At 46.3% G+C, this 12,390-nt stretch overlaps 1 protein-coding gene across 2 annotated transcripts in view; it reads right to left on the reverse strand.

The window, feature by feature from the left end:
* The window catches only part of DOK5 (docking protein 5), a 97,722-nt gene that overhangs the window by 12,698 nt on the left and 72,634 nt on the right, over positions 1 to 12,390 (reverse strand). For both annotated transcript variants that reach the window (XM_053249214.1, XM_053249213.1), the window contains exon 6: positions 9,255 to 9,390. In XM_053249214.1, coding sequence (XP_053105189.1) covers positions 9,255 to 9,390 — 136 coding nt within the window. The remainder of the gene's footprint in view (positions 1 to 9,254; positions 9,391 to 12,390) is intronic.

The raw sequence follows: 12,390 nt of genomic DNA on the forward strand, positions 1-12,390 counted from the left end.
CACACGTGCATGCAAAACTGGGCTAAGGGAGCCAAGCCTGGATTTGCACGCAAGCGTGAACCACGAGGATCAGGTCAAATCCCAGCGGCAACATGCTGCCAAACCCACCCATGGAGCCATCCTTCAAAATGAGGTTAAGGGAGTGAGCACTCCCATAACTTTATTTTTTTGGCCGTGTGTCAGCCTCAGCTACAGGCAGCCGCAGATGGGCTGGCAGACTTGCGGAGGGGAGGGTGAATCCCTATAATGTAACATGCACTCACATATTAGATGAACTCTGGGGGAGGGGCAACATGGGGCAACGCATCCCGGTGAAAAGCCACCTCCCGGCTCCAGGGGTCTCCCCAGTATGCCCTGTGCACTCGCCAGTATGCCCTGTGCACATACTGGGGCTTCCGGGTGCCGCGCGCCCCCCAAGCTCCCCAGCCCCCGCTGGCTCCGTCATGGAGCCAGCAATTGTGTGGGTGGCTGATCCGGCCGCTCAGGGCTCCCTGCCTGCCTGTGTGTGGGGAGAGCGGGCTTAGCCCGCTCTCCCCATGCACTGGAAGAAACTGGGTCTTAATGATCGGGAGACCCGGTCCATAGACTGTAGAACACATTGAAGCTCTTCTCACGATACGTGAGAAGAGCTTCTGTTGAGTCTGTGAGGAGAGTGGGCTTAGACGATCGATGATTGCAGGTGATCGAACCTGTAGCCCTGGACAGCTGCCCACACAACTGCTGGCTCCATCATGGAGGCAGTGGGGGCTGTGGGGATCGGGGGTTTCATGGCCCCCCGAAGTTCCAGGATGCCCCGTGCAGGCGCGGGGGGCACCCTGGAGAAACCCCTGAGACCAGGAGGCTTGTTGCAGCCTCCTGGTGGGGGTCTCCTCATCAGGCACTGTGGCACGAAGCTGCACTGTGGCATCTCACAATTGGGTAGACAGGGTTAGCGGAGTGCGTGCTCTGCTAACCTCATTTAACGGGAGGGGTGGTTATGGAGGTTAGCTGCCGGGAGCCGCGGGGATCCCATTGCAGCACACGTTCTCCCAAAAGTGGGCTGGGCTCCCTTAACCCGCTTTTGGGCGATCATGGGAATAGCCTCATTGATTTTATGCATGACCTCCCCGATTACAAATCTGAGTTTCATGTCAGTTTCATATTAGGGATGTGCGTTTCGTTTCGGATACAAAATGTTTTGTGAACAAAACAGGCCATTTCGGCTGTTTTGTAGCCAAAACAAAACACTCAATGCTCAAAACAGAAAATTTTGTAGCCAAAACAAAACGTCCCTGTTTTGGATACAAAATATTTCGTTGTTTCGGCTGTTTCGGAACTCCATTTTGCAATAGCAAAAAGTCTTTCTCCTTCAGTCTCCATTTTTAGTTTTGACATCTGTTTGAATTTCCAGCCCTTCCAGCCCGCAGATTGGCCAGCAAAAGCATGGGCTGATCTGCTAGCAATTGCCTCCTTATTCCTTTTAAGCAAATTTAAGGGTAAATTTTACCCTCATTGGCCAATGGGGCAGTGTGCATTTCATTGTTGTTGTTTCACACTGTTGTGTGTACATCAATTGCATTTCGGGCGGGGGGTGGGTATGTGGATGTGCATGACCTTTGGAAATCTGCCTGATTTTTTCCAAAGCTCTGCTGTTGTTGATGTGTGATGTGATGTTGATGTTATTTGGGTTGGATTGGGAGCAGAAAGGGGGCTTTAGGGGCAGAAGAGTGGTTCAGGTGGTAGTGCCCCAATGGGTGCCTGCTGCCACCCAGATTCCAAAGGAATTGGGAAAAGGGTTGATTTTAAAAGAATTTCTGAAGTTGACATGTCTTTGGGGCAGATTTGGGGCAGAAAGGGGGCCTGAGGGGCAAAACAGTGGGTTGGGTGGCAGTGCCCCAAGGGGTGCCTGCCACAACCCAGATTCCAAAGGAATAGGGCAAAGGGCTGATTTCTTAGGAATTGTTGAAGTTTACACTTCTTTAAGGTTCCCCCCCCCAGGGAATAATGGAGGTTTCAGCAGACCCATAACTCCACCTGGGGGGCACTGGCGTGGCCGGGAGTGAGTGGTGGTGTAGTGCACATAGGGTGGCAACCGCCCCCATGGGTTGCTAACCCATGAGGGGCTGGGTTCTGTTGTTTCTGAGGTGTTCTGAGTGTAGGTTCTCTGGTAGCATATGAGATTTTCAATGACAAACCATGAATCCACTCTCATATGCTACCAGAGAATCTGAATCTACACTCAAAACATCTCAGAAACAACAGAACCCAGTACCCCATGGGTTAGCAACCCATGGGGATGGTTGGCACCCTATGCGGTCTACACCACCACTCGCTCTGGGCAACCCTGGTGCCCCCCAAGTGCAGTTATAAGGCAGGAATTATGGAGGTCCATCATTCCCTATGGGGAAGAACTTTACAGACATGCGAACTCCATTACATCTTTAAAAATCAGCCTTCTGCCCAATTTCTATGAAATAATTCTGGCAGCTTCCTTGCCCCCACTGGGCACTACCACCCACCCTACTCTGTTCTGGGCCACCCCTTTCCCCCCAACATGAAGCTATACTTTTGCTGAAACCTCAATTCTTCCCTAAGGGAAAAATCCTATACTTCAAAAATTCACCAAAACCCAGACCTTTGCCCAATTCCTCTGAAATTTGGGTGGTAGTTTCCACCCATTGGGCACTACCACCACCACCCACTAGTTTTTCCCTGGGGCCATTTTTTAAAATCCAAAATGTTTCGGATTTGGATTTTGCAATTTTGAACAAAGAACAAAATTGGGGTGTTTCGGATTGGCTGGTTTCGAACAAAGAACAAAACGGGGTTTTTTGGATTCGGGCAAAAATCAAAACAAAAAACAAAACAAAATGCACATCCCTATTTCATATCAGGTTGGCTGGGGTGCATCTGAAACTCCTAAAAAAGTCTAAGTTCTCACAACATGCTCCACTCTAATGTGAGACTGATTGTTAGTGTATAATCCAGAGATGTAGCAGCTCTGAAATCATGCTGTAATTGGTGGAAGTGTGGAGCATGCTCCCACATAATCAGCACTGCTCCGTGCTGTGCGGAGCAGGGAAGATTGCTCCTGGCCTCTGGGTATCCCACTTAAAGGTATCCCACACAGATAAACCCTGCAAGCAGCCTCCACTGACACCTCCACTGACATCTAGGCAGCTGGGTTAAGGGTACACTTGCACCCTTAACCTGAGCTAAGAGCCGGGTTTCTGTGCGGAGTTTGGTCCTGGGTTTGGCCGCTCATGAAAACAGCCTCATTGTCTTTTAATAAGGCAGGACGAGCATCCTACCCAAGTTCAGGAACCCTGCACACTCATGTGTTTTGATCATGTGCTCTTAAAAAAGAAGAAAGGAGGGAGAAGCGATTGTCTACAAGGCTGCCACTGGGTAGGAAGGCTCCATCCTACTTAGCAGCAGTACACCACTGTTTAATGAGGTAGGAGGAGGAAAAACCCTCCTACCCAGCAGGAGCCTCTCAGACCATCACTTCCCCACCAGCTCCTTGGTTGTGAAAAGCACATGGTCACAAAACGAGAGTGTGTGCAGTTCCCAAACTCAGGTCGGATGCTTGTCCTACCCTACTCAAGAACATGTGAACCAGCCTTATATCTTGTTCAAAGATAAGGAGGCACACTGTGGAAGCATTAGTACTTTTCTAATTATGATGACGAGTCATCAGGCTCAGAAGGAGAGCCGTGCAGAGCAATCATATATAGGGGCGTAGCAAGGTTGGAGTGGGCTCAGAGACAAGATTTTAAAATGCTCCCCCCTCCATCACTGAAGCTCAGCTCATGAAGTAAAGAAATCTTAAATGAGGCTGAATAGTGGTAACAAAAAGCATAGTAAAATTATCTATATCTATATCTATCCTATGTGCCACAACAGAACATCATCCTAAATTATTCTTTAAAAGGTTTGGTAAATTGTGGATGATGCAAGTCATTTAATGGTACTAGAGAAAGACCTGCTGTTCTGGTAGCTCCAGGTCTTAACACTCACATCAATTTCGGAGGATGAATTCAACTGAAGGAAGCCCAGGCGGGTGCGCAGCTGGGGGAGTCAGTCGTGTGACTTGCCTCTGGGGGCCCCCCAAGGCAGTGGGCCCCCAGACAATTGTCTCCCCTTGCCCTGTTATAGTTACACCCCTGAATTTACATGTTTCCTCAGAAGGAAGCCCAGGGGTGACCCTTTCATGAGGGAAGTTGAGGCAGGTGGCAAGTTGCTCTCCTCACGGTTGCCATTGGTGCAGCTTTTGGGGACGTATCTGACCCTTGCAAACTTTTCAAGGAGCGCCCCTCCTCGCTCATCTTGGAAAGCCTGCAAGAAGCAAAAGGAGAGGAAAGGAAGCTGCTAGCAAGCTTCCCTCCTTCCTACTCCACATACACTTTCAAAGCTTGCTAGGGTTGGTTTTGAAAGAGGTATGGGACAAAGCAGCTAGGGATGTGTAGGAACCAAGGTTCATGCACTGGTCTGGTGCCAAACTGGTTCAGACAAGGTTCGAACTGGTTTGGTGCTGTGTGTGTGTGAGGGGTAGGAAGCAAGATCTTTAAGGAAAAGGAGAGCAGGTAAGGACCTGCTCTCTGCCACCATATGCAGCTTGCTGCTGTGGCGGTGCTTGTCCCAAGCCCACCCACCCCCCGCGTGGTACCAGACTGGAATGTGGCTCAGCCTTTGAGGTATGTTTGTCCCTGCTCAAATAACCCCGATATAGACATAATTTAAGCTGTAAATGTGCCCTGCAGCTAGCTAGGGGCACATTCACGCCATACTAGACTTCCCAGAAAAGTTCAGCTTTTCTGTCTGGCTAATCTGAAAGACCGAAAACAACTTTGAAATCAGCTTGTTCTCTTTAGCACCCACATCGATGTTACTAATACTGAATCACTCCACACAATAGATGCTTCCACCCACACCATTAAATAAATATGGTCCCTCCACAATAATGCTTCAACAGAACTTGCAATGTTATCCTACATTCTAGTGTCATGGAAACAAACAACTAGCAATCTATTTTAGGAATTGCAGAACTCTGTGGAACATTGTGATTTTTTCTCCCCTCCCTGCACACACCATGGCATCCCTCATGATTCACATTTAGCAGTGCTTCTCCAGAACAGGAAGAGTGAAAATGGAATTGCAGTAATCACTCTTAATTTGAAAATAACATACAGTTTGGAATTCAGATGTCTCTGTGGAAGAAAAAGGCGGCGAAAACCATTTAATCAAAAGAATAAAGACTGAAAGGAATCCAATACGAGTATTTTGAATACTAAAACAAGAAAAGAAAGAGAGAAATAATGCTATGCCCTAAGAATTACTACTATAATTTACAGATGATCTCATATATCAGCAAGATCCCAGCACATAGCCTGATAGTGCCTGATGCAGGCAATCTTGTTGAAGCTAAGCAGGTCTGGATCCGGTCAGTGCCTTGATAGAAGACCACCTGTGAGCCCTGTGTATGCTACCATGAATTCCACAGAAGAAAAGAGGAATATAGATGGAATGAATAAATGCTATATCAATTTCCAAAAGAGCTGGAAATGTTATGATTCTTATGGACACATAACCAGAGCACCAGTGAGTGAGGTGGGCTTCAAAAGAAGGGGGGTAACCCACAAATATGTCAGTTTAACAAACATCTGTAGGAAAAAAATGGGGGGGGCAAAGAAACCCTCAAACTGCCACAATGTAAGTCAATGGAGTAGAATGTTCGCGGACTGAAAGGACACTTAACAGACAATCAGGTAGGCAGAGCTAATGGAACCCGGTGGTGAGAAGCAGAGGGTGGGAAGGGCTTTAACAAAAAGAGTGGAACATTTCTCAGCTCGAAGAATACTCTCTCAAGACCGTCACACACCTTTCTGTTTCTGCGGGGTGGAAAGGTTCTTAAAACTGTCATCACCTCAGGCAAAAGCATGTAACACATATGCATTAAGGATATACAGCAACATTTGGTTGTGGGCCCATACTTGAATATCCCTACTCCATAAAGAGATCCAAGTAGATCAATAGATCAAGGGGAAGATGTAATTCAGACAAGATCCAGAGCTAATTCAAATGTGGTTCAGAGTTCCAACACAAGCAAATTTCTCCACTCAGAGCAGGTCATTGGGCAGTATTTTTCTTTGGGGAGATGAGTTTGTCCCCTGCATTAACATCAAGAGAGAAGTCCATAGGGGCAGGTAAGCTCCATAAGATTACTAGAGCTGCAACATTTAGTCAATCAATTATAAAATCCTTAAAAACCTTTGGGTTGAATTTTTAGACAAACATTTGAGCTTACTTGTTCATACAGGCTTCCTCACTGATGTGGATGTCCTCAACTAACTTTTAATCTGTTCTCCAATATTTATATATATTTTCTATGAACTATTTTTAATACAACAGCTTATAAAAACTGTGGGCAACAAACGCCATCACAGAAGAGGCATTCTATCACTAACCATGGGATGCCTCTTCTAAGACAGGTCCCTGCTGCACCACTTGTATGCAGAATCTAAAAAGAAAAAAGAAAAAGAAGTGTGCTCTCCTCTTCAGAAGTACTGCTTCACTCCTATGCAAATGAATGCAGATCTAATCAATTAATCAACTAAAATGAATATGATATCAGAACAAGCTCTCTTTCTGCGGGTGACGGCCCCGGAGCTAAGAAATAATAGGTAACAGATGCCATTTTAGCTGCTGCAGTGTAGGTTCTCATCTCTATAATTCAATAGAGTGAGCCTGCTTGCCATTCATCAAAGAACCTGTATAAAATTGGAAACAAAAAGCAAGTCATGATGTGGGGTGACATCCAGACTAAAGCAGTGTGAGCACCAACAAAGCTGTGCACACACAAGGTCGCATAGCTGTGTGGATGCTAAAAGCTGCACAATCTCTTCTGCTTTTCTCTGCTAGCACAAGCATGCTTGCACAACAAGAAAAAAGGAGCTGATCTTGTGGTAGGAACTTGGAATCATAAATTGTCCCCTTTGCTAAGCAGGGTCCACCCTGGTTTGCATTTGAATGGGAGACTACATGTGTGAGCACTGTAAGATATTCCCCTTAGGGGATGGTGCCGCTCTTGGAAGAGCATCTCAAGCAGAAAGTTCCCAGTTCCCTCCTTGGCATCTCCAGAAAGAGCTAAGAGAGACTACTGCAGTCTGCAGCCTTAGGGAAGCCGCTGCCAGTCTGTGTAGACCACACTGAGCTAGATGGACTGATGGTCTGACTTGGTATAAAGCAGCTTCCTATGTTCCTATGACAGCGAAACAGAAGCTGTTCTCCCACCCCTAATGCAAGTGGCAGAATTACAATAGTCCACATCACTTTTCAGCCTCTTGGCTAAGAAGGCTGAGCGGTTCAGGGCGGTTAATGTAAACCGCCCTGAGCCACTTTAAGAAAGGCGGTATATAAATTGATCGATTGATCAATCAATCAATCAAATAAATACATTTAATTAAATAAGAAAACATTAGACTAATGCTTCAGACATTAGAGACTGTGTTAGACTAACGCAGTACATTAATCTGCAACACACACAAAACCTGTGAGAGTGTTTAATTGGCCTGGATGTCAGCCCCTGTTTCTTATCATGACGCTGCTTACATTAGGCTTGTTCACACAACTGTTAACTGGATAGGATAAGCATCCTACCCAGTTTTGAAAACTGTGCATGCTCCTGATTTTCAGTTGTGTGCAAGCAAAAACCAAGGCAGGAAGCAGGGAGTATGATTGTCTGTGAAGCGTTAGCTGGGTACAACAGGCATGCCCTACTCAGATTCTGCCTCCAGCTTTTGAACAATGTAGGAGGAAAAACTGTCCTGCCCAGCTGACGCTTAGCAGAGGATCATGCTCTCCACCTCTCATCTAGGTTTTTGCTCACAGGCAACCAAAAGTCAGGAGCGTGGACAGTTCCTGAAGCTGGGTAGTATAATTGCCCTACCCAGTTAATGGTCCTGTGAACAAGTCTTTTGTATAAATGTGGAATTTGAAGCTTGGGTATGATGAAGGATGGTGACATGAGAGACAACACAGGAGAGGCGTTCTTCGATATATGTGGGACCTAGGCCATGATGGGCTTTAAAGGCTTAACACTAGCACTTTGAATTGTTGGACTCAGAAGCTTATTGATAGCCACTAAGAGTGTGCAAAATCAGACTGGTAAAATCAGAAAATGTCTGCTTTTACCAAGATTGGAAGGGTTTGGAGAGAGTCCAGACCTGAACTTGCATTGCCCAGTTGGGACCAGACTTTTCTGACTTGGTACGGAAAAAAGTGAGAGCTTTCTGGCACTCCAAATGGTGGCACTTTTCTTTTCTTTTTTAAAGCGATCACAGCTGGTGGGAAAAGCCATCTTCTGCCTTCTATCTGCCCACCTGCCCATACGTATCTCCTTTTATAAAGTCATGGTTTTTCGCTTATGTTTGACTCAAAAACAGCCAATTTCCAGGTTTTTCTTGCGATTCTCTGATGTAACATCACTCCCCACGCAATTCTCTGGTGTTAGGTTACTTTTCTCTTGGGTTCACACTGAGTATCCTGGTTACTTTTTAAAAAATTCTAAGATTGGTCCTACCTGACCCTGATCACAACCCTGATTCCAAACCCAACATTCAAAAGGGACCAGAGTCAGGTTAAACCCAACCCTGACATGTGAATTTGTGAATAAGCCTATATAAGAAAAGCCATGCTGGATCAGGTCCACGGCCTATCTAGTCCAGCATCCTGCTTCACACAGTGGTCTACCAGTTGCCTCTGAGAAGCCCACAGGCAAGAGGTGAGAGTATGCCCTCTCTCCTGCAGTTGCTCCCCTGAAACTGGTATGTAGAGGCATCTTGCCTCTGAGGCTGGAGGTGGCCTATAGCCCTCAGATTAGTAGCCATTGGTAGACCTGTCCTCCATGAATTTATCTAAACTCATCTTAATGGCTTAGTAGCCACCACCATTGGAACAAGATCTCTGTTGAATCTTAGCAGCAACTTACCCATAATGCTCATGTCTTGCCTTGTCAAGAAATCCAAAGCAAGCTGTTCCTTACCTTGCTAGTTAATTCAAAAGAAAACCAGCATTGTTGACTTGGCCATTAAACCAAGAGCTTAAACTGAGATGCTGAATGAGTTAACAAGGACAAAAGGAAAGTAAACTCATGCTCCAAAGTGTTTGCTGTCTATGAAATCAAAAGCTGAACTCATGCTTAGGACGGTGGCCTATGGATTTTGTGTCATGAATGTTGACTGTTGGAGGATGACAGGCATAACTAGGGAGCATACCATGGAGTTTTTTACACTCTGTAACAAGTGGTCGTGTTGTTCTGCTATGGTCAGAGCTGCCGAGTGAACCTTCTGATAGATTGCCTCCCCGTCTCTCGTCTGAAAGATGAATAGTCCTTCCCCTGTATCACACATCCTGTCAGAAAAAGAACAGAGCGGGGTTCCTTGTGATCAGACTGATTTATACACATGTATCTGTAGCAGTGTTCATGCAGGAAAATAACAAAAAGGGATAAGGAAATGGCAGTAGCAGTTTAGAATTTGGCGAGTCAGCCATCAAACGTATCGGTGTTTCAGGTGCAAGTGCATATTCACCACTGGCAAGCGCATATTATTTCTGGTATTGTATACTGTATTCTGTACATGCTCACCTTAATAATAATTTTAAGCCTGATCAATCTGTCTAAAATCCTTGTGAAAGTATAAAACTGCTGTAGATTGAGGCACCCCATTGGCCTGACTGTCTACACTGATTGGCACTGGTTCTGTAGGGTTTGGGACAGGAAGCTTTCTCAGCCCTATCTGGAGGTACCAAGGACTGAACCTGGGTGTGTTCTATCACTGAATGCTGTACCAGTCAATCTAAAGAATATCAAAAAAGAAGAAGAAAAAACTCCCTTGCCCTTGTGTTTTATTTTGTGCTAGGGAGTAGAATGGTGCTGTTAGAAATACCACAGTGCAGTGGTTAGAGTGTTGGACTAGGCTCTGGGATAGCCCCGTTCAAATTCCCACTCTGCAGCTCCAGAAGACAGGAAAATTATGTATTCTGAAATGTGTTGTTAGGAACATAGGAAACTGCCATATCCTGAGTCAGACCATTGGTCTATCTAGCTCAGTATTGTCTTCACAGACTGGCAGCGGCTTCTCCAAGGTTGCAGGCAGGAATCTCTCTCAGCCCTATCTTGGAGATGCCAGGGAGGGAACTTGGAACCTCAATGCTCTCCAGAGCGGCTCCATCCCCGAAGTGGAATATCTTGCAGTGCTCACACATCAAGTCTCCCATTCATATGCAACCAGGGCAGACCCTGCTTAGCTATGGGGACAAGTCATGCTTGCTACCACAAGACCAGCTCTCCTCTCCTCACCTGTTCTTCAGCAGGTGGATTTGAACCTACATGTGCATCACTAGTTACTGCCCAAATCAGCGGATCATGCCAGCAGCATGGTCATCATTTTATTCTTGTTTATTTGTTGGGTGGTTAAAACAAGGAAAATGATGTGAAGAGAAAGAGAAAAAAGGAGAGAGCAGGAGGGAGGGTGAGAGAGTAAAAATACAGAAAGGGAGGGGGGAGGAAAAGAAAATAAGATGTACATGATTTTAAAAAAATGGTCCTGTGTAGAATTGGTTCAAAATGAACCCTGTTCAATTCAAACCAGCTCAGTTTGAGCAGTTTGAGCACACCCCCGCACTGAGCCGGTCCGAGTTTGAACCAAGCGAGGCCTGATTCAGATCGAACCGGTTCAGCTGATTTGGCCTTGCTTGTAAAGGGGAATCTGGTAAGGATTCCCCTTTACAATCAAAGGGGGATTCCCTACCTAAAATGGTGTTTGAGGGAGGGGCAGGGGAGGTGGGCAAGAGGACGCTTTACAGGCCGCAACGGGGGCGGTTCCACAATAGCAGCCCCTCTTGGCTGCTGCCAGTGCTCCCCCTACACTATGGGTTGGTAGGTGGCCTGGTTCTGCATGCAAGAAGGCCAGAACCAGGCCGGCCACCAGCTTGCAGTACAGCAGGGAGCGCTGGCAGAGCCAAGAGGGGCTGCAGCTGCTGGTTCAAACCGGTTCACGGACCAGTGATTTGGTTCAAATTAGGTTCAAATTTGAACTGAACCGCTGCTGGTGGTTCCATGCACACCCCTAGTCCTATGTTGTAGGTTGAGGTTATGAAGAATCTATGCCTTAATCCTAGCTAGTATTCCAGAGCACTGAGAAATTTCTAGTCCATCCCTGTTCTTATAATGTATATGGTATTCAAGCACAGTTTAATACGTTAAATACAATCCAACCTCTAAAGACTTCTCTTCCATCTGGCCACTGTTACCCATGCCTTAGTCACATCGCAGCTGGAATGTTTTACGTTGGGCTGCCCTTGAAGAATATTTGGAAACTTCAGTTGGTGCAGAATCCAGCTGCCAGGGCTCTCTCTGAAACTGCTCGCTCTGTCCATATTACACCTATTCTGAAAGAGCAGCACTGGCTGCCAATTTGTTTCTGGATCCAATTCAAGGTGCTGGTTATTACCTTTAAAGCCTTTAACATTTGGGCCCTGGATACCCAAAAGACCACCTGTTCCAAAGGGTTTCTGCCCATCCAATAAGGTCAACAGAGGGCCCTTTGCTCTTTGTGCCGGTTTTGAGAGTGGCTAAATTCTGCACATTGTCCTGCCCATTGGACAGGGCCTTCTCTGTTGTTGCCCCCAGTCTCTGGAATGCTCTCCCAGTGAATGTCCACTCTTTGACATCTGTGGCTGCTTTTAAAAAAGAACGAAGACGTTTTTATTTGTTCAGGCTTTCACCCCTTAGGGGCTGCCAGGTCTCTTAGCAATCCTGCATCTGTCCTCATTATGGTTGTTGATTTTTGGTGTCTTATAGTTTGTACTGTTTAACCGATTTTAAGGTTGTAAATGTGATTTTTATGGAATTGTATTGTATTTTAACTTTTGTAAACTGCCTTGGGATGCCTTATTGAAAGGTGGTATAAAATTTGAACAATCAATCAATAATTAACTTAAGAGAAATCCTGTTGCGGACCTATATTAAGAGCCTTGCCCAAAAGGTGTATTAAACTGTGTTAATCAGCCAGTTATTACCAACACCTGTGTGAAGTGTTCCGACAGCACAAAGAATCACAGAACATAGAACAGACTAGTCCAACCCCTGTGCAGGAAACCACAACTCCTGTGCAGGAAACCGCACAGGGGTAGGCAATCTTGTCTCTCCAGCTGTTGCTGAACTACAACTCCCTGAGCCTCTCTATTCGAGCAGTGTGGAGGGCCTAACTGGGCTCAGTGGGGTAGCGAGCTTAGCCCGTTCTCCCTGTACATGAGCAGGGAGCCATCCCTGGGCGGCTGGATTGGCTGCCCACATGATTACTGGTTCCATCACAGAGCCGGTAGGAGTGGTGGGGATTGGGGGTCATC

This window comes from Hemicordylus capensis, chromosome 4 (assembly GCF_027244095.1).
Source record: "Hemicordylus capensis ecotype Gifberg chromosome 4, rHemCap1.1.pri, whole genome shotgun sequence".
Classification (NCBI taxonomy): domain Eukaryota; kingdom Metazoa; phylum Chordata; class Lepidosauria; order Squamata; family Cordylidae; genus Hemicordylus; species Hemicordylus capensis.